The sequence below is a fragment of the Gouania willdenowi genome, chromosome 8 (genome assembly GCF_900634775.1).
Source record: "Gouania willdenowi chromosome 8, fGouWil2.1, whole genome shotgun sequence".
Classification (NCBI taxonomy): Eukaryota; Metazoa; Chordata; class Actinopteri; order Blenniiformes; family Gobiesocidae; genus Gouania; species Gouania willdenowi.
Window position 1 is genome coordinate 11,883,449 of NC_041051.1, and position 26,180 is coordinate 11,909,628.

General features: G+C 36.1%; 1 protein-coding gene across 2 annotated transcripts in view; it reads left to right on the forward strand.

The window, feature by feature from the left end:
- cacna1ha (calcium channel, voltage-dependent, T type, alpha 1H subunit a) overlaps positions 1-26,180 on the forward strand; it is a 165,772-nt gene that overhangs the window by 116,236 nt on the left and 23,356 nt on the right. The window contains exons 13-28 of one of the 2 annotated variants that reach the window (XM_028454330.1): positions 384-535; positions 1,549-1,734; positions 1,867-1,984; positions 6,125-6,280; positions 8,206-8,293; positions 8,389-8,672; positions 11,210-11,581; positions 16,947-17,050; positions 17,246-17,369; positions 17,946-18,014; positions 18,128-18,312; positions 18,399-18,525; positions 18,835-18,960; positions 19,229-19,318; positions 20,637-20,850; positions 25,089-25,240. In XM_028454330.1, coding sequence (XP_028310131.1) covers positions 384-535; positions 1,549-1,734; positions 1,867-1,984; positions 6,125-6,280; positions 8,206-8,293; positions 8,389-8,672; positions 11,210-11,581; positions 16,947-17,050; positions 17,246-17,369; positions 17,946-18,014; positions 18,128-18,312; positions 18,399-18,525; positions 18,835-18,960; positions 19,229-19,318; positions 20,637-20,850; positions 25,089-25,240 — 2,547 coding nt within the window. The remainder of the gene's footprint in view (positions 1-383; positions 536-1,548; positions 1,735-1,866; positions 1,985-6,124; positions 6,281-8,205; positions 8,294-8,388; positions 8,673-11,209; positions 11,582-16,946; positions 17,051-17,245; positions 17,370-17,945; positions 18,015-18,127; positions 18,313-18,398; positions 18,526-18,834; positions 18,961-19,228; positions 19,319-20,636; positions 20,851-25,088; positions 25,241-26,180) is intronic. The other variant, XM_028454331.1, reaches the window with a different exon arrangement.

Genomic DNA, 26,180 nt, shown 5'->3' on the forward strand with positions numbered 1-26,180 from the left:
AGGCTAATATCGGACCGATATCGGGACACCCTACTTTTAACTAGAGCACAAAATTGCCAACATGCTTATTAATTAAAAAAAAAAAAAAAGAAAAAAAAACTATTGCATTCTACGGGTTAGAGCTTATTAATTGTAGGATCATGCGGAATTTACTGTGGAGTAGATTTGACATGACTGATTGGCACTGTTGCTCTTTTTTCTGATTGATCCAGTCAAATCACAGCCCTGGTTATGATTAATATCTTAGCTTAAAGGAAAAATGTATTACAGCTACGGAAATTGAAGTGCAGATACTGACTGTTGTCTATTTTCTTTCTGCTGTTTTTGTCTTATCTATCGCCTTCCTTTACGCTCATTTTCTCTCTCTCTGTGTCTGCTTCTAGCCGGAGGAACTGACTGATGTGTTGGAGATCAGCAACATTGTTTTCACCAGTATGTTTGTCCTGGAGATGGGCTTCATGCTGCTCGCCTTTGGATTGTTTGGATACATCAAGAACCCATACAACATCTTTGACAGCATTATTGTTATCATCAGGTGAAATCTCTTAAACGTTATTTGACAGAAATGTCACATAAACTCAAAGAAGTATTAGGAAAGACTCGGCGGTTCACGGGCAGTCTGGAGAACGTTACGCAGATACCTGCTGACAGAGGTGTAAAAAGTACTGCTATATCCTGCTCAAGTAGAAGTACTGTTACTTGATTGAATTTGTACTCAAGTACAAGTAAAAGTACAAGTAAGTCATGCATCTCAAAAACAAAAACAAGGAGCAAGGGCATATTTTTGGTGATAAAATTAGATGCTAAAATAAATGTTTCTAAATAGCTCGTAATTTTAATTAAAAAAAAAATTGACGTTCTTGTAGAAGAAGCAATTTTTATTAGAGGTGGAAGGAGTACTGATATTATCCTACTCAAGTAGAAGTACTGTTACTTGATTCTAATTGTACTCGAGTACAAGTAAAAAGTAATTAAATGAAATAGTACTCAAAGTAAAAGTTACGAGTTACTTTCACTCCCCATGTTTATTGTTGGTAATAAATCGTGCCACAGTTCCCTTGCATACAGTAAACATCTCATTTAAAAACCTAAAAAGGAAAAGATTAAATCTTGCATAATTCGAATTAATTTTTTCCCCAAAATAGCATCTGTATAAAATAAAAGGTTTGTCGAAACTTACCAATCTTTTTTTAAATAATTTAACACCAATTCATTCAATTCAAAATTAAAACAATTCTCTGACTCTAAGTATAGTTACATTTATAAACTTTAAAACTGAGAAAACAACCTCCATTTAATGCTGTTTTGGCACCGTGCTTAAGTACAAGTAAAATGACTGATTTAGAAATATACTCAAAAAAGTACAAGTACCCGGTAAAGCAACTCAATTACAGTAACGTCAGTACTTGTAATCCATTACTTTCACTTCTGCCTGTTCCCTAAAATACCTTGAAAAGGACCAAAGCACCACCTAAATGTTATTATGTTGCACTATCAATAATGAGAAAAGCAGTTTTTTTTTATTAAACGTCATTGGGTTTTTTTCAGCGTGTGGGAGATCATTGGACAATCAGATGGCGGTCTCTCAGTCCTACGCACATTTCGTCTGCTCCGGGTCCTAAAGCTGGTTCGTTTCCTGCCCGCCCTGAGGCGACAGCTGGTGGTTCTGATGAAGACCATGGACAATGTGGCCACTTTCTGTATGCTGCTGATGCTTTTTATCTTCACCTTCAGGTATAAATATATAGTGCAGGGCATCCTCAAAGCTAAAGGTTGGGGGTTTTATTCCCAGCTCTGAGTTAAAGCAATGCACTTTATTCAAAACTAAATTGTGAAACAATGTATTTCTGTCTTTTTTTCCTGCAGTATATTGGGAATGCATCTTTTTGGATGTAAATTCAGTCTTCAAACTGACAATGGAGACACAATACCAGATCGCAAGAACTTTGACACTCTGCTCTGGGCCATCGTTACAGTTTTTCAGGTATGTTTCTTCAATATTTCATATTTTATCGGAAGTTGTTGCTTCTATATTTTCAGTTTATTTTGTAATTTATCACCTACATCTTTCATAGAAAAGTGATCAATGTAAAAACAAAGACTATTGAAGCCATATAGACATTGTTTAAAACTACATTTTTAAGAAAGAATGCAAAAATTGTACATAAATGTATTACCAATAAACAAAATATGTGCACCTTTTATTAAAAACGAACACAAAAAAAAAAAACACATTAAAAGGACTTTTTAGAACGATTTTTTAGCTTCGAGCATAAAACATGGTGAGTCGTCATTTTGGTCATTTTACTTTTTTTTTTTATTATTATTATTATTATTTTATTTTATTTTTTTTAAAGAAACATTTACATGACTGTCAGTATCAACACAAATAATGACAACGGTAAAAAAAAATAATAATAAAAAAAAAAAAAAATATATATATATATATATATATATATATATATATATATATATATATATATATATATATATATATATTAATTAAATTAAATTAAATTTAAAATAAAATAAAATAATAATAATTAAAAAGGGGGAGGTCATTGGTCATTTTTCAACACAGATTTTGTTATATACATTTTCACTACAGGTCTCCTTTAAGGATAGGATCAGGAGTTTTAGACATTGAAAGAAAAAAGAAACAGGACAGTTCATGCAAATCAATACAATTGTAATTTTTGATCTACAAATGTGAGTAAAAATGTGAGGATTAAAAGCTGCCTCTCAAGACGAGGCACAGAAAAAGGAAGAGACACAGTGAAGAGATCTCATGAATGTAACCTTTTGACCCATAAAATTGCTTGGGGAGGATTTTGATGAGATAAGAGAGAAGCTTCTGAACTGAGAGCTCTGTCAGGAGGTCACTCTCCATCCTGCACCTCATTTAAAATTGATAATCTGACACCAAACCCCTCCTTAACCGGTAAGATAAATAAAATCTCTGCCCCAGACTGGGTCGATCATTCTACAGCCATTATTGACAGCAGATCAATTCTGGCTTAGTGACCTCAGCTGAGATTACCTTATGTTGTTGGTTTAGGTTTTTATCGTTTGTAGAGTTTATAAGGGCCTTCTAGAGGTGTAAAGAGTGCTGATATATCCTTCTCAAGTAGAAGTACTCCAACTGTAATTGTACAAGTTGCAGTATGGACAACCCCCTGTGCTATTGGTACGTTTACCGAAGTACACGTACGTAGCGTCTTAGGGTTAGGGTTAGGCTATGCTAAAGATACCAGACCTTCACTAATAGCAAAGGCCTGCTGTGCACGGCCCGTCAAAAGTCCAGGACTGGTTCCCCCAAACTCAAGATAATCCCACCACCCAAAAGTGGCAGGGGTTCAAAAAATTAGGCATAGTTTGTACTGATATGTCCTACTCAAGTAGAAGTACTGTTACTTGATTGTAACTGTAATTGTACAAGTAAGTCATACGAAAAAGAAAGTGTCTCGTATTTGTACGGTTGCAGTACGGACAACCCCCTGAAGTACACGTACGTAGCGTCTTAGGGTTAGGGTTAGGTTTAGTTTATAACCCTATATTGCAACAGTTTTAGGATTAGGATTAGGGTTAGGTTTAGCCTTGGTCACTTGACCTAAACTGGCCAAAAAGGGGCGCTGCCTATGGATAGAATGTTGGTATATTGATGCAGCAACCATACGGATAGCCACTGCCAACAAAAAAATACTCAAGTACAAGTAAAAAGTAGCTCAATTAAATAGTACTCGAAGTAAAAATTACTAGTTACTTTCCCCTCCCCCCCATGTGTATTGTTGGTAATAAATCTAGCCACGGTTCCATTGCATACAGTAAACATCTCATGTATAAACTTTAAAAAGAAGAGACCAATGATCGCACAATTGGAAATTAATTTATTTTCCACAAAGGCCTCTGTATAAAATAAAAGTATTGTCAAAATGTACAATTATTTTGTTGAATAAAATAACACTAATGAATTAAATTCAAAATAAAAAAAAACATTCCCAGGCTCTAAGTATAGCTACATTTATGAACTCTAAAACATTCAGCATTTAATGCTGTTTTGACATGATGTATTACATTTCATCTGATTGGTCGGCTATGATGTGATGCATGGTGATTTTATTTTTTGTAGTTTCACAATGTCCGTTGATCATTTAACAAACAAAATACAATAATTTACTCAGTAATGGTTGGATGTAGAAATGTAACAAATGACTTTACCTCTTTTAAAAAGTACTTAAGTACAAGTAACATTTTTGATTTAGAAATATACTCAAAATGTACCCAGAAAAGCAACTCAACTACAGTAATGTGAGTACTTGTAATCCGTTACTTTCACCTCTAGGGCCTACATGAAATGAAACTATTGATAAATGACTGAAACAAACACAGTGTGTGCTTCTGCCCAAGCTGAGTTCAGTGTTTGCCTCTAGTCGTTTGTATATTTGCATTTTCTGCGTTTGTGCCAAGCTGCTGCCCAGAGGAAAACAATGTGAAACACAAACTTCTGCCAATTTGCTCCCACAATCTGTCTTCCCGTTGCTTTTTTTTTTTTTTTGCGTGTGTGTGTGTGTTTTTTTAAACTCCGCCTCCCTCTCTCCGTGGAAATATTGTTCGATCTCTCCAGAGAGATTGGCCTTTTTTTTTTTTATTGAGTGCGTCAGCGAGAGAGTAGAAGGCAGTCGACTGTCTCACTTTGGTGCTGAAGAGGCATTTTTATCCCCGTCTTAGCTTCATGTGAAAGCTTTGCACTTCGTATATGCACTTACTGTAGGTTTCTGGGGGAAGATGCCTACTTGCATAGAGGAATAAACACAGTTTAGATGGGTAGCTCAGTGAAATGCCCTGGGGCTGTGCTGTAATGAGTGAGCAGTGGTGGAGTGAGCTTTCATGCTGGATCATGAACACTGCTTTCATCGCTGACGTTGTGTGACAAGTCGGCAAAACCAATCGCAAAATTCCAAACAAATGGACACTCTGTGATGTAGTCACAGACAGGGTTGGGGTCAATTACATTTTCTAATTACAATTACGTCTTCAATTATCCATCTTCAATTTTAACTCGATTACGGTTACGATGACCTGAATTTTTTCCAATTACAATTAAATAACTGTTATAATTTTTCCCCTGAACATCAATTACAATTATGTTCTCAGTTACTAAAGTTAAATTACAATGAATCACTATTACTGAGCAATTGATAAATGAGCCCATAAAACATAACCTTCCTCTTGTTTTAGCTTTCTGTTAGCATCTGTTATGATAACAGGTCAGTTTTGACGCATGTCTTAAATCAGCTGTAGAGTACAATAACATTTTATTAAAACCTGAGGGGTATTCAGAACGGAAAAAAGCAGCATATTAAAATAAATAAATAAAAAAAAAAAAACAGCAACAGTCATAATAATAATTATACACACGCAGAAAAAAGGAGCAAGACCACACAAAAATGTGCAAATGAAAGATAAGGTGTTATTAAATAATATTAACTAATAATAAATACAAATGAATAACAGTATATATACATATGAATTTTTTTTTTTTTTTTTTAGGTCCATGTCAGGCTAACTGTGGTGAAAAAAAGTCAGATTATTTGAAGATATTGGTATTAATATTTTTGGTGTGGGTGTATTTCGAATTCTTTTTAAATAGTAAAACGATCCTGAGGAAAAACCAACTGGTCAATTTAATAAAAAAAACATATTGTAATAATTAACTATGTATGTGTAAGCCATAGAACTATTACATGGTTCCCCAGTTTTGCATTTAATTACATTGTAAATGACAGTTTTTATATCATTTTTATGCCAATTACAATTACAAAGCCAATTACAGTATCTGAACTCAATTACAATTAAATTACGATCACAACAACAACTTGTTTGTTCAACTACGATCGCAATTATAATTACGTCATAATTGTAATTCATTACCAGTTATGCAATTAGATGTATAATAGACATTAACCCTAGTCACAGATGATACTAAAGCATTAGTGTTTATGTGCAATAATCCCTTTCTGTTCCTTTGTTTAGTTATCTGCGTCGTGACACGCCTGCTGTTCTTTGTCTCTATTTATTCTCCTCAGTCAAACCTACGTCTGTGTGTGTTTGACTCTATCTTCAGATTCTGACTCAGGAGGACTGGAACGTGGTGTTGTATAATGGAATGGCCTCCACCTCTCCATGGGCAGCGCTCTATTTTGTTGCTCTCATGACGTTTGGCAACTATGTGCTCTTCAATTTACTTGTGGCCATTTTGGTTGAAGGATTCCAGGCGGAGGTGAGAAAAACTGTAATGTTTTTTTTTTTCATAATATTAGGTTTTTATATTCGCCAAGGAGGTCATATTTTGACCGACAATTATTTAATTGTTTGCCTGTAAGCAGGATTATGTCAAAGGTGCTCAATGGATTTTAACCAAAGATTTTTTTTTTCTTTTTTCTTTATTTTTTTTCTATCTTTTCTTTTTTCTCTTCTCTTCTCTTTTTTTTCAGTATCAGTTTATACGAAGTACCAGGGTTGGGGTCAATTACATTTTTCAGTTACAATTATATTTTCATTTACCCATGTTCAATTACAATTCAGTTACAATTACCAGCATTTTTCCCAATTACGATTAATGTAAAATATTTTTTTTTTTTTATCCTCAAAGTTGATAAAGTTCAATTACAATAAATCACAATTACTGACCCTGAAATAAATAACTTCATAAAAGTTAACCTTCCTCTTGTGTTAGCTTTCTGTTAGCATCTCTTATAGTCCTAAATCAGCTGTAAAATACATTATAAACAAATATTCATCATCTGGTTTCTTTACTATCTATTGATTACCTTGTTAGGCTTCCTAATCAATGAAAATATAGGTTTTAATATTTTTGGTGAGGGCGTCTGAGCCTTTCTTTGTGCCACTTGATTTAATTTTTTTGTAAATGGTAAAATGTGGGAAAGCTTGATATGAAACATATTTTAATTTAATTTAACTTACAGTATGTGTAGAACTGTACACAGAACGGTTCCCCAGTTTTGCGTTGAATTATAATTGACAATTTTTTTAGAATTTTCATTGCAATTACAAATACAGAGTCAATTATCTGAACTCAATTACAATTTAATTACGATTACTACAGCAACAGTTTTTTTTAAAAAAGTACATTTACAATTTTAACGACGCCATCATTGTAATGAAATATTAATTATGCGATTACAATTCTAATGGACCCCAACCCTGGTTTGGTTTTTCAATTACCCCATCGAGTTTCATTTAGATCAGATAAGGATTGTGCATTTAACGGGATTTAAAAAAAAATTGGGGTGTCCATACATTTCAACCTACTGTATCATTATTAATGGGGATATACATTTCTTCCAAACCTTTAAAGTGTGAATGATCATTGTACCATGATAATGATAATTGATCCAGATAATATGTTATTGTAATGTGCAATATGTTTTTAATTTTTTGATTTTGCCATTTTTTTCATATCACAACTTAAAAAAAAAAAGGATCAAGGTAGTTTTGATATGATTTTATTTTGTTTAAAAAACAACACTGCATGATATCTAAAGACCATACTTTTGCATTTCAGGCTTTCTTTCATTTAATTAGTAGAGTTTTTTTGCCTGATGGGGGGTAATCCCAAATTCTTTCTAAAAAATACAATTCTTCATATAATGCACATAATGTACAAATATTTTGAGTGCCTTAAAACAGTTTGGATTATGTTAGTTTCATATCACAGATGTTATTTCTGTCTCAGGTGTGTGGGATGAGTATTCACTAAAAGGGTCCAAAACTTTTGAGACTTTATGTTGGTTCTTCTTCTGTTGTGCAATCCTTCCTCACACTGTAAATTGTGAAGCGACACTGCACCCAGCAGTTCATGTATGGTACTGCAGCAAAACTGAAGCAGAAAGCAGCCGTCGGCCTGATTTTATCATGAATTTACAACATTAAACGACACATTTTTGTTGTAATTTATGTTACTAATCATTTTTGCAGTACTGTAAATGTTACACACATTGTGGTTTGTGTGAATCTTGAAACGGTTTATATATTATGGCAAGCATCTCAAACCCTGCCTATGCTACCTTGTCTAAAAAGTGGGAAACTACCTGATCTGGCAACATGGGCTTTAATTAGAAAAAAAATAGTATTCAATCCGAAAGTAAATTGTGAAGCCCATTTGTGTACCTCTTTGTGTTTTAGGGTGATGCTAATCGGTCAGAGTCAGATGATGAGAAAAAATCTGATACCTGTGATGAAGATGAGAAGGTACAACAGCTGCGAGACACTGGTGGGTAAAGTTATTTACAATTACGTAGTCCTAAATCTAAAAATCTGCATAGATGCACTAACCATTGTAATGATGCCTTCAATGTTGTCCCTCAGAGCTGAAAATGTACTCTCTGATGATGATAGCGAATGGTCACATTGACCCTCACACTACTATGGCTCCTCCCATCATCATGCACACGGCAGCCACACCGATGCCCACACCAAAGAGCTCCCTGGGACCCGACTCCATCCTTGGAGACGACCTCATGTACAAAGAGGGAATACCTCAGTATAGCGAGGTGGGCTTGGGTCTGTCTGAGGCAGGACATGGGTTTGCAGAGTCTCGACGCGGAAGCTCAACATCAATGGCTCCTTCAGCCTATGACCAGCGATCTTTGGTGAGTTCTATCAACCACCCGGTCGGGCGTTGACCCGAAGTGGGCTGGCCCGTTCACTATGTTTTTTTTTTGACAAACGAGTGGAGGCAGACATGGTAACAGGTGGCCAAAAATGGTCCAAAAGTGGCAAAAAAATGGCAAGAAAAGAGTGTGGTGACTAAAATGGGCCAAAAGCATTCAGGAATGGCTAAAAAATTAATACAAATAAAGAGGAACAGGCGGTATATATATAGGAAAAGGGTCTCTTAAATGGGCAAAATGTGGCAAGCAATAGTGAAAAAAGACAAAAATGTGGAACAAAAACAGGCTAAATATTGGGGGGAAAATGAAACAAGTGTAAGTAAGTAATGTAAGTAAGTCATGTTTTATTTTTATAGCACCTTTCACAGACAGGTCACAAGGTGCTACATATCAACTCATTCACACTCACATTCACACACCAGTGGGACAGAGCTGCCATGCAAAGCGCTAGTCAACCATTGGGAGCAACTTGGGGTTCAGTGTCTTGCCCAAGGACACGTCAACACAGACTGGTATAGACCGGGATCGAACCCCCAACCTCTCAATCAGAGGACAGCTCCTCTACCACCCATTGGGCAAAAAGGTAGGTTATTTGGATGAAAAGTGGTCAAAAAAAATGAAAATTTGAATAAAAATGTCAAAAAGAACTTTCAAAAAATAGGAAAAAATGGATATTTATTGGCAAAGGGCTAAAGTCTGAAAAAAGTGTCAGAACTTTTTGAAAAAGGGACATAAATGGGACAAAGGAAGTTGCATAATGTAAATAGGTAAAAAAAAAAGAGTTAAAAGTCTCCCCCTTTAAATTAAATTTAAAATTAAATTAAATTAAATCGGGGCTTTCGCCTTTAATTGGCCATGTAATGTTATTACATTAATGGAATTCGTCCTCTGCATTTAACCCATCCCTGAGGAGCAGTGGGCAGCCATTTTGCGGCGCTTGGGGAGCAGTTCGGGGTTAAGGGACTTGCTCAACATCCCACAGTGACGGCCCAGGTGAGGCTTGAACCGGCAACCCTCCGATTACAAGCCCAGCGTCCTTAACCACTAGGCCATAAAATGAAGTCATAAAGAGCCACATGTTGAGCGTCACTGACTTAATAACAGCTTCTACATGGTGTCGCTGATAAGGTACTGGACTATAGAAAATGCCAGGGCTAATTTTTTTTGTCCCAGTCCACCTCTGCCTCCACCTAACCCAAGAAATGCCAACATAGCTCCAAAGGTGTCATAATTTAGCAAATGCCACTTAATGACAGCCTTCATGACACCTTATTTATGCTATTGACACATAATGAAAGCTTAATGTCAGCCTTATGTATAAAATTTGAAGTAAAGTGTTACAGAGATTTCATCATGCGAGGCTGCCAAAGAAATGCAGCTTTGAAACATTTTGCCTTTTGCTTTTTGCTGCAGTTTTGACATTTTTCTGATTCAGTTTAATGGCATACTGTCATATTTTGAATTTGATGCAGGGTAAATGAATTATTGGGTGGCTTGGTAGAGTATAGAGAATAAAACATCTTTATTTTTGCTGCTGCCGAGCTGAAACTGACATTTTTTTTTTTTTATAATGATCTTAATGAGAACAATACAGATGACTGTAATCAGAATCAGAATCAGAATCAGAATCAGAATCAAAATTCCTTTATTAATCCCTGGGTGAAATTGCTTTTTTTACAGCCACAGAAAAAAATCACAAATAAAAGACTAAAACGTTTATGTTAAGTGCATAATTAAGTAAAAGACTGTTAAAAATAATAATAATAATAATAATAATAATAATAATAATAATAATAATAATAATAATCAAATTTTCTGGAAATGAAACAAAATAGAAGCTATTTGGGGTGAGGTTCACTCTCATTTTTGGGATATGCCGTTCCTTTATTGTCCTGTACCTTAGACACTTGGATGGATCAGTACATAACGGAGACCAATGTCTTCTAGAAGCTGGAGAGAAGGCCATCACTGAAAACTCGCTCAACACCGAAGGGCTGAACCTCAAACAATAAAAATTATGGATGATATTTATGGAAATACTTACTTTCAAATAAAAAATGAAGGAAGAATGCTTTGATAAAAACTATGGAAAATGGTTGGCATATAAAAATCAGAAAGATTAAGGAAAAAACAAGAAAAGGTATAGAGTAACACACCACAGGCCGTGTTCATGTTGTTTTGTAAACACTCTTTAAGAAATATTGTCTCGATTTAATTTTCCTTTGGTGTATTATTTCCTTTTATTTCAGTATGTTGTTTTTTTGCTTGTGGGAAAAACAAGTGTACTGAATAAACAAATAAACATTTGAAAAACCAAAAAAAATAATAATTTGATGAGACCAACGACCAACAAGGGTTGTAAACGTTACCAAGAATCCTGCATTATTTTTAAGGACGTTCAGTTTGGACATTATCACTTTTCTTTCTTTGATTCTGCTCACATTCACCAGAAATGTCTGACTGTAGGAGACTTTTCCAGCAAATCACTAAAACTGTGTTTTATTACAAACTGTTAGAGCCTCTCTAGTCCTGTACGACGCTCCCCTCTTCTGCCCCGAAGCGGTGGTAGCTCATGGGGAAGCCGACGCTCCAGCTGGAACAGCCTGGGAAGAGCCCCGAGCTTAAAAAGACGAGACACCAGTGGTGAAAAGGAAAGCCTTTTATCTGGAGGAGGAGGAGAGGAGGAAGAACCTGAGGAGGACAAGGAAGCAGCTGGAGAAAATAACAGACTGAAGCCAGGGTCAATGGAGCTGCTCCAGGTTTCCACTCTTTCCCCGTGTGTGATAACGGAGTATGGCGACTGCAATGGGAGGACGACCACCTACGATGCTAACCTGAACACAGAACCAAAGGACGACTCCTTGCCTGAGGATGACATGGATGACGATGTAAGTGAAGACTCAGTAGTGTATGCAGTTTTTAGACATTTAGGAAAGTCACAACAGTGTTTGAGCAGTTTTTAATCTCCCATACCATAAAGGCTGAGCCTTAGATGATAATTGATCCTCTGTCATGTTGTATTTGTATGTAAATCCTTGATCTTCTAACTCAAGGCCAGGGGGCCAAATCCAGCCCTTTAGAGCAGTGGTTCTCAACTGGTCCCACCCTGGGACCCACATTTTGCCACGGATATTAAATCGCGACCCACTTTTTTTTTTTTGTTGTTTTTTTTAGAATTTGACCAACAGTTTTTCAAAACTAGCTGTTGAAAACACATATATAATATTTTTTCCAACATAAATCTACATATTTTCCTGTGTAACATGCATTTCACAGAATGTCTATCAAAAAAAAAAGTTTCTTTCAAAATAAAATGCAACATGAGCGACATTAAGCATTTATTTAATTTTGACCAGATGTCCGCGAGCCACCCAGTATAGGTCCGCGACCCACTTTTGGGTCCCGACCCACCAGTTGAGAATCACTGCTTTAGAGCATCCAATTCGGCCCACGGAAGACAGTAAAAATGATAGAGAAAACATAATTTATTGTGCAAATTGCCTTCATAATTCAGTTGTAGATATCTCAAATTCACAAATTCAGTGAAACGCCACAATATTTTTAGAGGTTTGAAGTTTCCCATGCTTATATCACATGAATGCATGCATTTTTTTTTATTACAAATAAAATCTGAATGTTTCTAAAAAAAAAAATCTTACAGTTTCTCACGAATAATTCCACAAAATTCCACTCCAATTTGGTTCCAAAATCAATAATTTTGCTGTGAAGTGAAGATCCTGCAGGGATTGATATTGAAAACTAGAGCACAATGATTTCAAAATTGCCTTTTTTTATCCCCATCTAAATTCAGCAGCCCACATAAGATCAAACTGGTTCGTATTTGGCACCTGAACTAAAATTAATTTTACCCCCCGTTGTAATCTGTCCCCCTCTAAACTTGATTACACAATATTGTTCCTCTTTCTCTCAGTTTATCCAAGTTGTCATTGTCATTTTATCTCAACACTTACTGTGGTAGTTGAAGTCAGAGTCCATGCAGGTGTACACTGCCCTATACTTTAAGTAAGTAAGTAATTAAGGAGAAGTGGGTACGGTAAAATAACTGGACACTAGGGATGTAACGATTAATTGTAAGGCAGTTAAAAATTCATAGGTACCACGGTTCACATCGATGCTCTGAAAATTGAATCGCAGTACTTTACTTTTTAACCAGCAGAGGGCGCTATATATTAATCCTTTCAGAAGCGGACGTGACGGGCGGAATCTGCTACTATTTTCTTTCTGGCCGCCATTTACTGTTAAACATGCTCATAAATGATTCTTTACTCCTTTAGCACCGAAAGAATATCTGTAATATTACGTTAATATCTGTAAAAGTCAGGTTTTGCTATTAGCTCTGTCTGCTAGCATAGCTTCTCTTCTTCACTGGTGGAATAACTGCATGCCAACCGACCATTGGGTTTCCAGCGCCCTCTGCTGGTCTAAACAAATATCTGACGTAAATACAGTAAAATGACTGTTTTTTTTTTTAAAGTCCAATTGTTAAGGCACAAAATACATTTTCAGTTGCACTATTAAAAAGAAAAAGAACTATTACGCAGTTTTGAATTGTTTATTATAGAACCAGAATTTAAATTAATAGGTTTCTTCTTCATTTGTATTATTCCTTTATTTATTTCATTCAAGATTTATTTTTAGTTAAATTGCATCATTTTGAATAGTTTATCAAGGGATTCTTTTGACAATGAAAAATAAAAGGAAAATAGCATAGTATTTTCCCCAAATAAATAAAGAAATATTTTTCAGTCATTTGTCAACATTCCCATTTTGTAAAATAAATCGTGAGAAAATCGTATCGTGAACCCAGTATCGTGAATCGAATCGTATCGGGAGTTGAGTGAATCGTTACATCCCTACTGGACACCCAAAAAAGTAGTTTGTTTTGTTGCCGGTCACTTTTGGGAGAAAAAGTTTCTGAGGCTTGAGCTATTTTTAATTGGATTGTTGAAATATAAAAATCGCTCTCTATCTTTCTTTATCTCTCCTCGTTCACAGCGCTTCCAATTATTCTCAAAGAATAGCTATGTTTGAAGTTGGCCTATAATGCTACAATCATCTCCTTTTGATAAAGTGCATGTGATATTTGACTGAAGATAATCTTGCTGAAGGTAAGCCAATCATCAGTCATTCCAGCCGCTCCATCAGAAGTAAAGATCACCTCTTAGAAAAGGACTTTGGTCAATTTTAAAGTCACCAATTGAAATGAATCAGCGAAACAGGACTCCCAGAAATCTGACATTGTTGAGAATAGAGAAGTAAAACTTTTCTCCCACATCTGCTGCTTAATCTGTGCCTTCCTTCCTCTTGTTTTACTCAGGCTTTATATGAACGTCCCCTCCCTCTCTATCTGATTGCTGATTTGAATCAGGTGTTCAGCTGAGTGAAGAAAGTGAAAATGCAGACTAAGAGATAGGCTAGTGTTTGATATGGCACCCTCCATACTGTACATCACAAACTCAGTACATACTGTCTACTATATACTATAAGTATGATCAGGATGATGACCGTTCCCACTGAAGTATACTTTCGAGTCTCCCAACATGCATTTCGAACCAAAACGTGAAGCACACTGAGACTAAATATCTTTGTTGATTCTCCACCTTTGAAAGTTTTGAAAGCATTTTAGGTGAGAACATGACAGAGTAGAATATCAACATGTGCTATTTTGATCCATGAAACTCACGCAAACACATTTCATGCCGACATTTTGGAGATTTCCGGAGACCTGCCATTGTGCTACAGATTAAACTTCCGGTTAACTCCAAAACAAGAGCCCTATTTACAAAAGAGTTAAAAAAGAGATGCTTTTGTTTTGAAAAGGAGAAGTTTGATTTTTAACTTGAATCCGGTGTCATGTACTGAATGCGCATCATACTGAGATTGTATATGCGCACCATTATTTTTGTTTTCAAAGTGAAAGGACACCTGTTTTATGTGTTTATTGGATTATGTTACGGTTAGGGTAGTGTTGTGTTCAAGACCACACTATCCGAGACCAAGACTTGCCCAAGACCAGAATGCACCGAGGACAAGACAAGACCAAGACTTCCGGGAGCCGAGACCGAGTCAAGACCAGGACCGAGACAAGCTGAGATCAAGACCAAGAAAATATATAAATAAATAAAATTATGACAAGGTTCAACAGTAAAATAACATCTCTCTTTAGTTTTAGTTTCTTTTAAATACATTTGACGGACAAAAAAGGTGTCTGCAAAAAATGTACTAAAATATTAAAACTACTACTGCTACTGATAAATTCACAATTATTCTACATATTTGAAAACAAGATTTTTATGTCAACTGAATGTACAGCAAGTGTTTAAAAGTATTTCTGCCAAGAAATAACATGGCTGGTCACCTACACACTGCAGAGTGTTTCCTCTTTGCTGTGCTTTTACAAATGTATTTTTTGTGGTTCGTGAAACCAAATTTCACATCCAACAAGTTAGCGGACATGTTTAGCTCCCGCCTCTCTCTCCTGCTTGTGTGTGTGAGTGTGTCACACACGTCACTCAGTCACATTAAGGAAGGTTGTGGTCATTATACGGGGTGGATTAAAGAATGAATAAAGGATTGTTTTATCCCGTTCTTCTCCGTGTTATTATCACATTATAAAAAAGTTTAAAAATAGTAGGAATTTGTGCTGGTCTCAAACGGTCTTGAGGGAAAATCCCGAGTCCAGGCAGCCCGAGTCCGAGACAAGACCGAGTCAAAATGCTTCAGAGTCCGAGACGAGACCGAGACCTTTAAAATTTGGTCTCAAGACCAAGACCGGTCTCGACTACTACAACACTATGTTAGGGTTAGGGTTATAATCTCAGTACGGAGGTAAACTCAGTACGTTACACTGGTCCCAGGACAGTTTTACATTCTGCTCACAATGCATCATGGGGCGTAAAAGTATGATTAGTGTGCCCACCGTGCATACTTCAAAAATGTCCTGATATAGTATACATCTGGGTATTTCTCGCATACTCAATCCTTATCTGATGTGAACGCTCTACATACTCATTTTGACGTCAGACTTAGTATGAGTAGTACGTTAGTATGACATTTTTAACACAGCCACAGAGAAGGTTCCATCTGGAGCAGTCATCATTCAGTCTAGCTAAGCGTGGAACGGCATCTTATTTACTTTGAGCAACTAACTATTGTTTGTATCTATGACCTGAGAATAAGACAAAAAATCTATCTATCTATCTATCTATCTATCTATCTATCTATCTATCTATCTATCTATCTATCTATCTATCTACTCTATCTATCTATCTATCTATCTATCTATCTATCTATCTATCTATCTATCTATCTACTATCTATCTATCTATCTATCTATCTATCTATCTATCTATCTAGGCTGATCTATCTATCATCTATCTTACTATCTATCGTATCTATCTATCTATCTTCTATCTATCTATCTATCGACTATTATCATACTGTATCGATCTATCAGCTATCTATCTATTCTATCTATCTACTATCTATCTATCTTATCTACTCTTATCTATCTATCTATCTATCTATCTATCTATCTATCTATCTATCTATCTATCTATCTACTGGCTATGCTATGCTATCTATCTATCTATCTATCTATCTATCAGCTATCTATCTATCTATCTATCTATGTAGCTTATCTATCTAGCTATCTATCTAGCTATCTACTGTATCTATCTATCTATCTATCTACTATCTATCTATCTATCTATCTACTGTATCTATCTATCTATCTATCTATCTATCTATCTACTGTATCTATCTATCTATCTATCTATCTATCTATCTATCTATCTATCTATCTATCTACTGTATCTATCTATCTATCTATCTATCTATCTATCTATCTATCTACTGTATCTATCTATCTATCTATCTACTGTATCTATCTATCTATCTATCTATCTATCTATCTATCTATCTATCTATCTATCTATCTACTGTATCTATCTATCTATCTATCTATCTATGAGAGTTTGTGGTGGAAATATACAATTTTGTGTGAACCCCAGTTGACTTGCTTGGACAGTAATACTTTGATTGCCATGTTGTGGTTATAATTGGAGATTTCAAAGTGATGGATGGAAAATGCAGACGGGATGATAGTACAAACAATCTCACAATGTTGGTACACACAATGTCTGGGTCTGTTATATGAAATGATCAATAACAGTAAAAGCCATTAAATTGCTGTCGTTAAAGGCAGTTTTGTATGATTTCCTGCATCCACAGAATTCATTTACTTACTGGATCAAGAAAGAAATCGACAGCTTGAAGCCTCGCTGGTGCAAAGAGCATGAAGAGTGGACGCTGTACTCGTTTTCCCCGGAGAACAGGTGAGATTCAGGCATTCTGTCACTTGCCATCACGTCAAAAAGAATGACACTTTTAGTAATTCCTCCTAGAATTTTGATCCTAGACTTGAGCCAAATTCTTTGCTTTTACCAAAACAAAGAAAGAAAGAAAAACGAGAAATATCACCAGATTTGATGTTCCTTTTCGATTTAATGCTGACCTTTTCATGTGATCAGATTCCGTATGTGGTGCCAAAGTGTGATCTCTCACAAACTGTTCGACCATGTGGTTCTGGTCTTCATCTTTCTTAACTGCATCACTATTGCTCTGGAAAGACCCGGCATCCAACCTCACAGCACGGTGAGATGCCCATACACACATACCACAGTTAGCAAGTGGTAACACACATTCATCTGTGTTTTACAATACTCTAATAATTGATGTGATCCTTGATTAATCAACCACTCATGAATTACATTTATTCCTCATTATTTAGTTACAATCCATCAGAGTAGCTTATTTACCCTTTGATTAATTAGGATTTTTAAATCATAAAAAACACATTCTTATGTCTTAATTTAATTCATCATCAAAGTATATGTGCAGATTCTTCTGGGGAGAAAGAAAAAGTCCATCATGACAAAAATGTATGTACAGTATGCTCCCGCTTTGAAAGTATAACCCTGAAAAATGCTTTTAAATTAATTTGTTACCTGCAACTACAGCAATTTTTCTCCCTTTTCTATTTTTCTATAGAATAACACGCTTGACCTTAAAATACAGTATTATATAGTTAAGGAAGAGAGAATCCATGATATTAGGTTTTATTAAGGTATCCCATCATTTTACTTGTATTATTGGTACATTCGGACTGTCTTGGCACTGATATGATATCAGGACTAAAATGATCTGTTTGGCTTTCATTGTCTTTTTTAGGAGCGGCGGTTTTTGAGAGTGTCCAACTATGTTTTCACTGTGATTTTCCTAGCCGAGATGGCCATAAAGGTAACCAAACCCATTTTTCTTTTGCTTTTAAGAAGATTTCTATGAAACACATTATTTTATTTGCATACATGTATATGTATACACCATCAGTTATGCTGACTTTGTTTTTCTAGGTTGTAGCTCTTGGTTTCTGCTTTGGAAAGCAGAGTTATCTCCAGTCCAGCTGGAATGTTCTGGATGGGGTTTTGGTGTTTGTGTCTCTGGTTGACATTCTAGTGTCTCTGGCCTACACGGGAGGGAATAAGATACTGGGAATTCTCCGAGTCCTTCGCCTGCTACGAACTCTCCGGCCACTGAGGTACGTATAGGATTTGTTTCTGAGGATGAACTAAGGATTAACCGACTTTATGTTTGAGGTGTTTTTGTGTTGTTGGTTAATTTCAGGGTGATCAGTCGAGCCCCGGGGTTAAAGCTGGTTGTGGAGACCCTGATCACTTCCCTCAGACCAATCGGGAACATTGTTTTGATCTGCTGCGCTTTCTTCATTATCTTTGGCATCTTGGGGGTTCAGGTAATCGCAGTTTTACAGCACAAACATGTAAACAAGTTGGAATAAATCCTTGTTAAGTGGATTTATTACTAACCTAAAGATTATTTATCCAACCTGAGGCAAAAAATTAAGAGGGTTATTTTGAGCATCATCATATTCTGACTTTAGGGATTTTAAACTGTAAAAAATAGCAATTAGACATTTTCTAATTATTTGATACAATCAAGCTTGATAAACATCATTGTGTCACTGGTTTTAAAATAGAAAACGTAAATACCAACACTTTCCAAACATCTGTTATCACTTTCTCTTTTTCTTTGGATTCCGTAGTTGTTTAAAGGGAAGTTCTATCACTGTGAAGGTCTGGACACAAAAAACGTCACCAACAAGTCTGACTGCTTACAGGCACAATACCGCTGGAGAAGAAGGAAGTACAACTTTGACAACCTCATTCAGGTAAAGGTAATCATTGAATTTGAAGGAGAAATCTGAAAAGGAAAATTGTAGACTTTGTTTCTATTATTCCTACAGTCTTGTTTAGCTCGTGAAGCAGAATATTTCAGATTTACATTCAACAAATCGAGTGTAGATCTACCACACTTAATAGGCAAGATTATTGCTGGTACAGTAAGTGAAATGAGAAGTGAGAGCACTCATTTAGACATAATTCTTTCTTTCTTTGAGTCTTTGTGGACTCATGTCCCTTTATGGGTTTCTTCTACAGGCTCTGATGTCCTTGTTTGTACTGTCGTGTAAAGATGGCTGGGTCAACATCATGTATGATGGTTTGGATGCAGTGGGAGTCGACCAACAGGTAATATTCTGAGCAATTTGCTACTTAAATACATGATTTTGATTGGGAGAAAAGCACAAACAAATCAACCTAGTTGGAAAAAAAAAACATATGCACGTGAACTATTCTACAAGGATACAGAGTATGAAAAATGTTGCTTACACTTTTTTGAAGTTTTGAGCAGATTAATTTAATGCAAGGTCTTTCATCTTTTTGATAATTTTATACTGTCTCGACTCAAGGGTTCTTATCCTCTACTTCAATTTTTTTGTTTTTTTTTTGTATGAGAAAAGATTTGCACTTTTGTTTGGGGTTCCCCAAGGCTCAGTCTTGAGACCAATTTTATTAATTCAAAAGTTAATTCCATTAGACAGCATAACCAGGAATTTTGTCAGATTTGGGGGACTCGAGTCACATGACTTGACGAGTCAGACTCGAGTCGCAAATTTGATGACTTGAGACATGCTTGACTAACACTAGCTGTGTTTCCATTGCCCTTGGAAATGCTCAAAATCTAAATAGCTCAATAAAAACTTGTCATGGCAACACCTGAATTTCGAAAAAAAACACTTAAACATCGATAACAAGGTTTTATGCTTTCGTGAGGAGGAATTTCGATATTGAAATATGTCACAAAAGCGCAAGGGAAACACTTTTTACGCAAATACACGTCACAGAACGTGATGTACCTGGTCACGTGACCACTTCTCTCAGAGAAAACATGACGCGGTACGTGTACACAGAACGGGACATTTGTTAGCATTATTCTTTAAAATGATTAGTGCCACATTGGACGTGAAACAACAAAGGAATACAGAGTTTTACAAGGAGGTTCTGAGCGTCCATCTTCCTGCTGCGAAGTCTCGCGGGATGATATTTCACGGGAGTTACGAGGCTCCAGTGAAAAAACAATCTTCAATGGAAACACGTTCAAAGTGCAAATATACTTTGTGGAAACTTTGGAAATAGCGCTTTTATTTTGCAAAAATCTGTAATGGAAACCCAGCTATTAATATAAGACTCAACTTGACTTGGACGACTGGAAAGGATCTGACTTTTCAAATGAATGTTGAATGAAATTTTAAAAGACATTTAAACTTATTGATTTTACTCCTAAAAATCATTCCTAAGTCTAATTTAGCAACCATCCACAGGATGTTCCTATTTTTAAAGTTTGGCATTGTCATACTATCTTTTACATCTTTATTCAGACATATGCTTGTCAATGTTGCAACTAAATTGTCTAATCAATCGTAGTTTTTTTCTTGTGTGCTGGGGTGTAAAAGCGTGTGTCTGTATACAAACGTAATTCTGCTTTACTTTGTTATTGTCGCCGCAGCCTGTGAGAAACCACAACCCCTGGATGCTACTCTACTTCATCTCCTTCCTGCTCATCGTCAGTTTCTTCGTCCTTAACATGTTTGTCGGCGTTGTGGTGGAGAACTTCCACAAGTGCAGACAAGACCAGGAGGAGGAGGAGGCCCGTCTTCGTGAGGAGAAGAGGCTGAAAATGATAGAGAAAAAGCGCAGGAGTAAGGAGAATGAAGGGGCTGGTCGGTAGTCTATTTTTCTGAGCACTGCCTGCTTTCAGAGCTTGTAATAACAAAAGAGAATGAGGAAAAAGCAGGGAGATTTAGGCTAAAGTTAACATTTAAAGAGGGAGAGACTAAAAGACTGGCTAGCTCACGCCAACCATGATTATAAATCATTGAAAATTGCGTGGGCTATGCCACTCTAATGCATGCAACTGCATGACTGCAGCCCTAACCCTTCTCTGACACTGCATGCAAATCCCAATTTCCCATATTAAATATATTATTTCCTTTTATGCTCACTCAGCAGCAAGAACCGGTTGGAAAAGATCCTCCTTCTGATGTCGCTTAAATATTTTCTTTGTAACACCTTCTGCGTGTGAAAACAAACAGTGGCTGCTTTTTGTAATTTACCATAAAAAAAAATAAAAAAAAAGATGTTTTCATGCAGAATGTTTCTGTTTAAAAAGCGTTTGCCCATATCTCCCTTTGAAATGCACGTACAGCCCTGAAGTCTTCCACAAGTGCAGAATAAGGACTTTTCCTGTAACTATGCTTTGAATGGCAGACTCAGAAACATAGCAGGCGTTTTGGCTGCTATACCTGTAAAGAAAAAAAAAAAGCCTGGGTGAAGAGGAGTTAGCGTCATTTAGTGCACAACTCAACATCATAGTTAGACCTCTAGGAGAACATGTACATTTTTTCCTGAGTTTTAATTAATTTTTTTTTACAACAAAAATAATTTAGTTTAAGTTGTTGCTTAAGATAATATATAATTGTCCTGTTTTCACCTTGGGAACATCTTAGAGCACTATGTTCAACCAGACATAAATTCTCGTGAGTTCACGTAATTTTAACCTCAACAATTCACCAAAATATGTCTGCAAATTCATGGGCCCTCATTTATCAACCGTTCGTACGTTCAGATCTGAGCGTATGATGTGCGTTCCACCATATTCACGCAGGCTTTGGTATTTATCAATTTTGACGTGATCCCCAATCTGAGTGAGTGGATTTGTGCTGCAGAACAAACAAATGGAGCCGAAACTGAAAAAAAAATATTAAACAAGCCTCAGTTGTTATTTAAGCACAAGCAGATTAAAACGGATTAAAACAAATTATTAAACGAAATGTAACAAAATATAAGGAATTTTAAAAAATCCCACGTTATTACAGATACCACTTTTTTAGGTTTTTTTCCACGGAATACCGTATAACCACGCTGGTAAACCATCCGAGCAGGCATACATGCACAAGTGATGGAGCGCTTCTATTGCTCTGTCTTGGATGGAAGGAATGCTGCTCATTGATCATTGATCATTTTGTAATTTTAAGGCTTTTTTTTAGGGATTTGATCTCTTAATTTCTTTTAATCTGGTATTTATTGACAAAAGCATACAAACTGAGTCTGATATAAACGTCATTTCTGTGCATCTCTCCAGGATCTCTGTTGAGAAGTGGTTTTCAGCGCACACAGGGGGGCAGACGTCACCAGCTCAGTTGCTGATTATCTTTTACAGAGCGTGTAAATGAGCTCCAGTTGTCAGGCGTTCAGTAAACAAATATTTGTTTTGCTCCACCTGTGATGTGAGGATGCCGATTTGCATCTTGTAACGTTTCTTTATTAGTTTCACCTCAGTGGGCGGGTCCTCTGACACAGGAGGGCGTAACTAGTTAATGACGATCAAATTCAGCTGCAGCGTTTATCAACACCCGATCATTTGTACGCTTGGAGTGGGCAGATACAAATGTTTCATAAATCACACGTTGGTCCTGTCGTACGACCAAATGTGCACTCGGATTTGCACCCGTTTTCATGCAAGGTTGATAAATGAGGGCCATAGTCTTTAAAAATGTTTTATGTTTTCTACTTTTGACAAACATTTTGAATCATTTTATTTAATAATAAAAGTGTTGTGTACAAAAACTATTACTAGAATCATCAGGCTATACCACCAACTACACACTTTTTAAACTACAAAAAGTAAATAGTGCAAAACATTTGTTGTTAGGATAATAAAAAAAACAATTAATACAGTATCTTTAATCATAAAATGTTTAAACTTGCTCTCAACTTTCAATACATGTATTGTAATTAGGGATGTAACGATTCACTCAACTCCCGATACGATTCGATTCTCTCATGATTTATTTCACAAAATGAGACTGTAGACTGCCCTGTGATGGACTGGCGCCCTGTCCAGGGTGTACCCCCGCCCAGCGCCCTATGAGAGCCGGAGATTGGCACCGGCAGACCCCCTCGACCCTGTTAAACGGGAAAAAGCGAGTATGAAAATGGATGGATGGAGACTGTAGACAAATAATGACTGAAAAATATTAATTTTTTTTTCTTCTGAAAAAAAAAAACAAAACTAAAAACTACTGTACTAATTTAAAGAATCCCTTGATAAACTATGCAAAACAATGCAATTTAACTCAAAATAAATCCTGAATGAAATAAATAAGGAATTATTACAAATGAAGAAGAAGTCTTTTAAAGTCATTTAAATTCTGGCTCTACAGTAAACAATGCAAAACTACATAATAGTTCCTTTTCTTTTTAAAAGTGCAACTGAAAATGTATTTTGTGCCTTAACAATTGGACTTTAAAACAAATTCCATATCAAAGAAATAATATAACTAAACAAACTATGGTTTTCATTCTCTCTCTCTTGTTTCTCCCTTTCCTCTCTGTGACCCTCTTACCTTGGATTTCACATGTTCTTTCCTTCTCACCGCTTTCATTTTGTCTTGGGGTAGCCAAAATGCTTCCACACTTCTGATTTAAAACACGGTGGTACGTCCAGAATTTCAAATTCTAAACAGATGGCGCCCTCTGCTGTTAAAAAAAGTACGGTGATTGAATTTCACAGTATCGATGTGAACCGTGTCACCTTTGAATCGATTTTTAACTGCCTCCTGATTAATCTTTATATCCCTAATTGTAAAACCATAAAACCAGAAAAACCTTTGCATCTCCAGAGTTTAGTGACACACTCACTCATGTGGGATTTAAATAAATCTTAATCATGGAGATGCCTCAAGCTTTTTGTTCGTGAAATGTTGTGTTGTTGAATGTTGAGTTCCTCTAAGTCTAAATCATACACATTACATCAAAGGCATGTAAGCATGCAGTAGGTAGACAGGGCATGGCATACAACAGTGGGTTAAAGTGACATGCACGTACACATTTAAAGCCATTGTCATGGACATGTGAGTACACAGTGTGTCAAAATAAAGTTGTGTTTTCAACATGAGGTAAATATGTATGATGAGTAATGCTTTATCCTGCACTGTTTGTCTATGTAAAGAAGTCCAACATTTACTGAAACAATTCATCTGTGGCTATAAAAAAATGTGTTGATGTTAGTTATGAAATCAAGATATCAGAATAGTGCAATACAATTCTTAATTTAAAAAAAAAAAAAACTACTAAAACAATAGAATAGACCAGTCAGAAGGTATGAGCGTACTGTAAAGAATAATAAGTTGACTTTATATTAAAAAAAAAAATCAAAATTGTTGTTATGTTGACCCAGATTGATTTATTCATAAGTTAATCAAATCTAATGGATCTCAGTCAAAAAATTAGTTTCTTTAAAGCAACAGGTTTAGATATTTTTTTTAAACCAACTTATTATTTCTTATTTTCTTTTCTATATTGATCCCCAGATTACAATCCAATCAAACATTTGTGGGTTGTGCTGCAGAGCAAAGTCAGGTCTAATTCTTAATTACATTTATGTATATATAGTTAATTCAATTAAAGGATCTGCTGCCTTGTCTTGGGCAGTCAGCAAAAAAAAAAAAACATGACTACAGAAAGTCTTTTCTTTAGTTTTGCTCGTGTAGGGCAAACATTTGGCACCATTTGCATGTTTACTGATACTAAGTTTGCAAATTATACAAGAACGAAAGTTAGCAAGGGTTCCACTGACGTATCTGTTCAAACAAAATAACTAGAAAACATCTGATTAGCTCTGCTAAATTAGGTCTAAGTGGTCAAACTGTTACTCTCATGTCCTGTTTTGATCATACCATACACCAGCAGCAGTGTGCACAGGTAAAAAGGTGGTAGTCCTGTTCTGAGTGAAGAGTGCAGTCAATAAAGAATGCTTTCATGCTTAGATCTCCTGTGCACACTCCTAAAGTCAAACTGATTTCAAACTCATGGCTCAGTTTGTCAAAACAGTGCTGTGACAGCCTCTCTGTGTGTGTGTGTGTGTTTGTGTGTGTGCGTGTGTTTGCGTGTGTTCCAGAGGCCAAGCAGAGACCGTACTACGCCGACTATTCCTCGGTGCGACTGTCCATTCACACTCTGTGTACCAGCCACTACCTGGACCTCTTCATCACCTTCATCATCTGCATCAATGTCTTTACAATGAGCATCGAACACTACAATCAGCCACGGGTAACGTTCCATTCTCATCACTGTTAACATCATCACACGTGTCAAACTCAAGGCCCGGGGGTCAAATCCGGCCCTTTAGACCATCCAATTCAGCCCGTAGGACAAAGTAAAAAAATTACAGAGAAAACATTAATTATTGTGTAAATGAAACGCTACAATATTTGCAGGGGCTCAGTTTTCTAGGTGCTTACTGTATATTGCATGATGGCAGTCATTTGTAATGTTAAACTGTTAAAAAAAAATCTAAATTCTTACAAAATCCTTAAATTTTCCTTGAAATATTACATAATATCTCCTTTAATTAATTATAAATTGGTCACAAAATCTGGAAATTTAAAGTGAAGATCCTGATATCTGTCACATTGTTTGGTTATTGTCATTTTTTTACATATTTTGTACGTAGTGTCTATTGTTCCAGACCCGGACCTCAGACAAATCTGACTATTGTTCTAGCACTAGCTGAGGATAGCTGAGTGGTCTAAGGTGCTAGACTTAACGATGTTTCCTTCTGCTGATGTGGGTTTGAATCCCACTTCTGGCATTTTTTTTATATATATATATAACGCGGCAAATTCCACCTTTAAAAATACATGTACGAAAAAAAGAAACATTTTAGGGTATTTCCTGGGTTAGGGTCAGGGATAGGGAGAGGGCAAATAAAACTGACTAAACTATAGCTAGAAGGACACGGGTCCGGCAGTAACGGAACTACCGGCATTCGGCTTACTGAGCATGCGGACGCATGCGCACAGGAAGTGCCCAAACTAGAGTCAGGACCAATAGCAACAGCCTATTTTGTATTTTATGTATCCGTAGAATCGTAAACCTGGGCACAATAATTTTGAAATCACTTGTTTTCCCACATTAAATCTGCTATTGTATTTAGAAAACTGCTACCGTATTTGGCCCCTGAACTAAAATGAGTTTGACAAGGACAGAT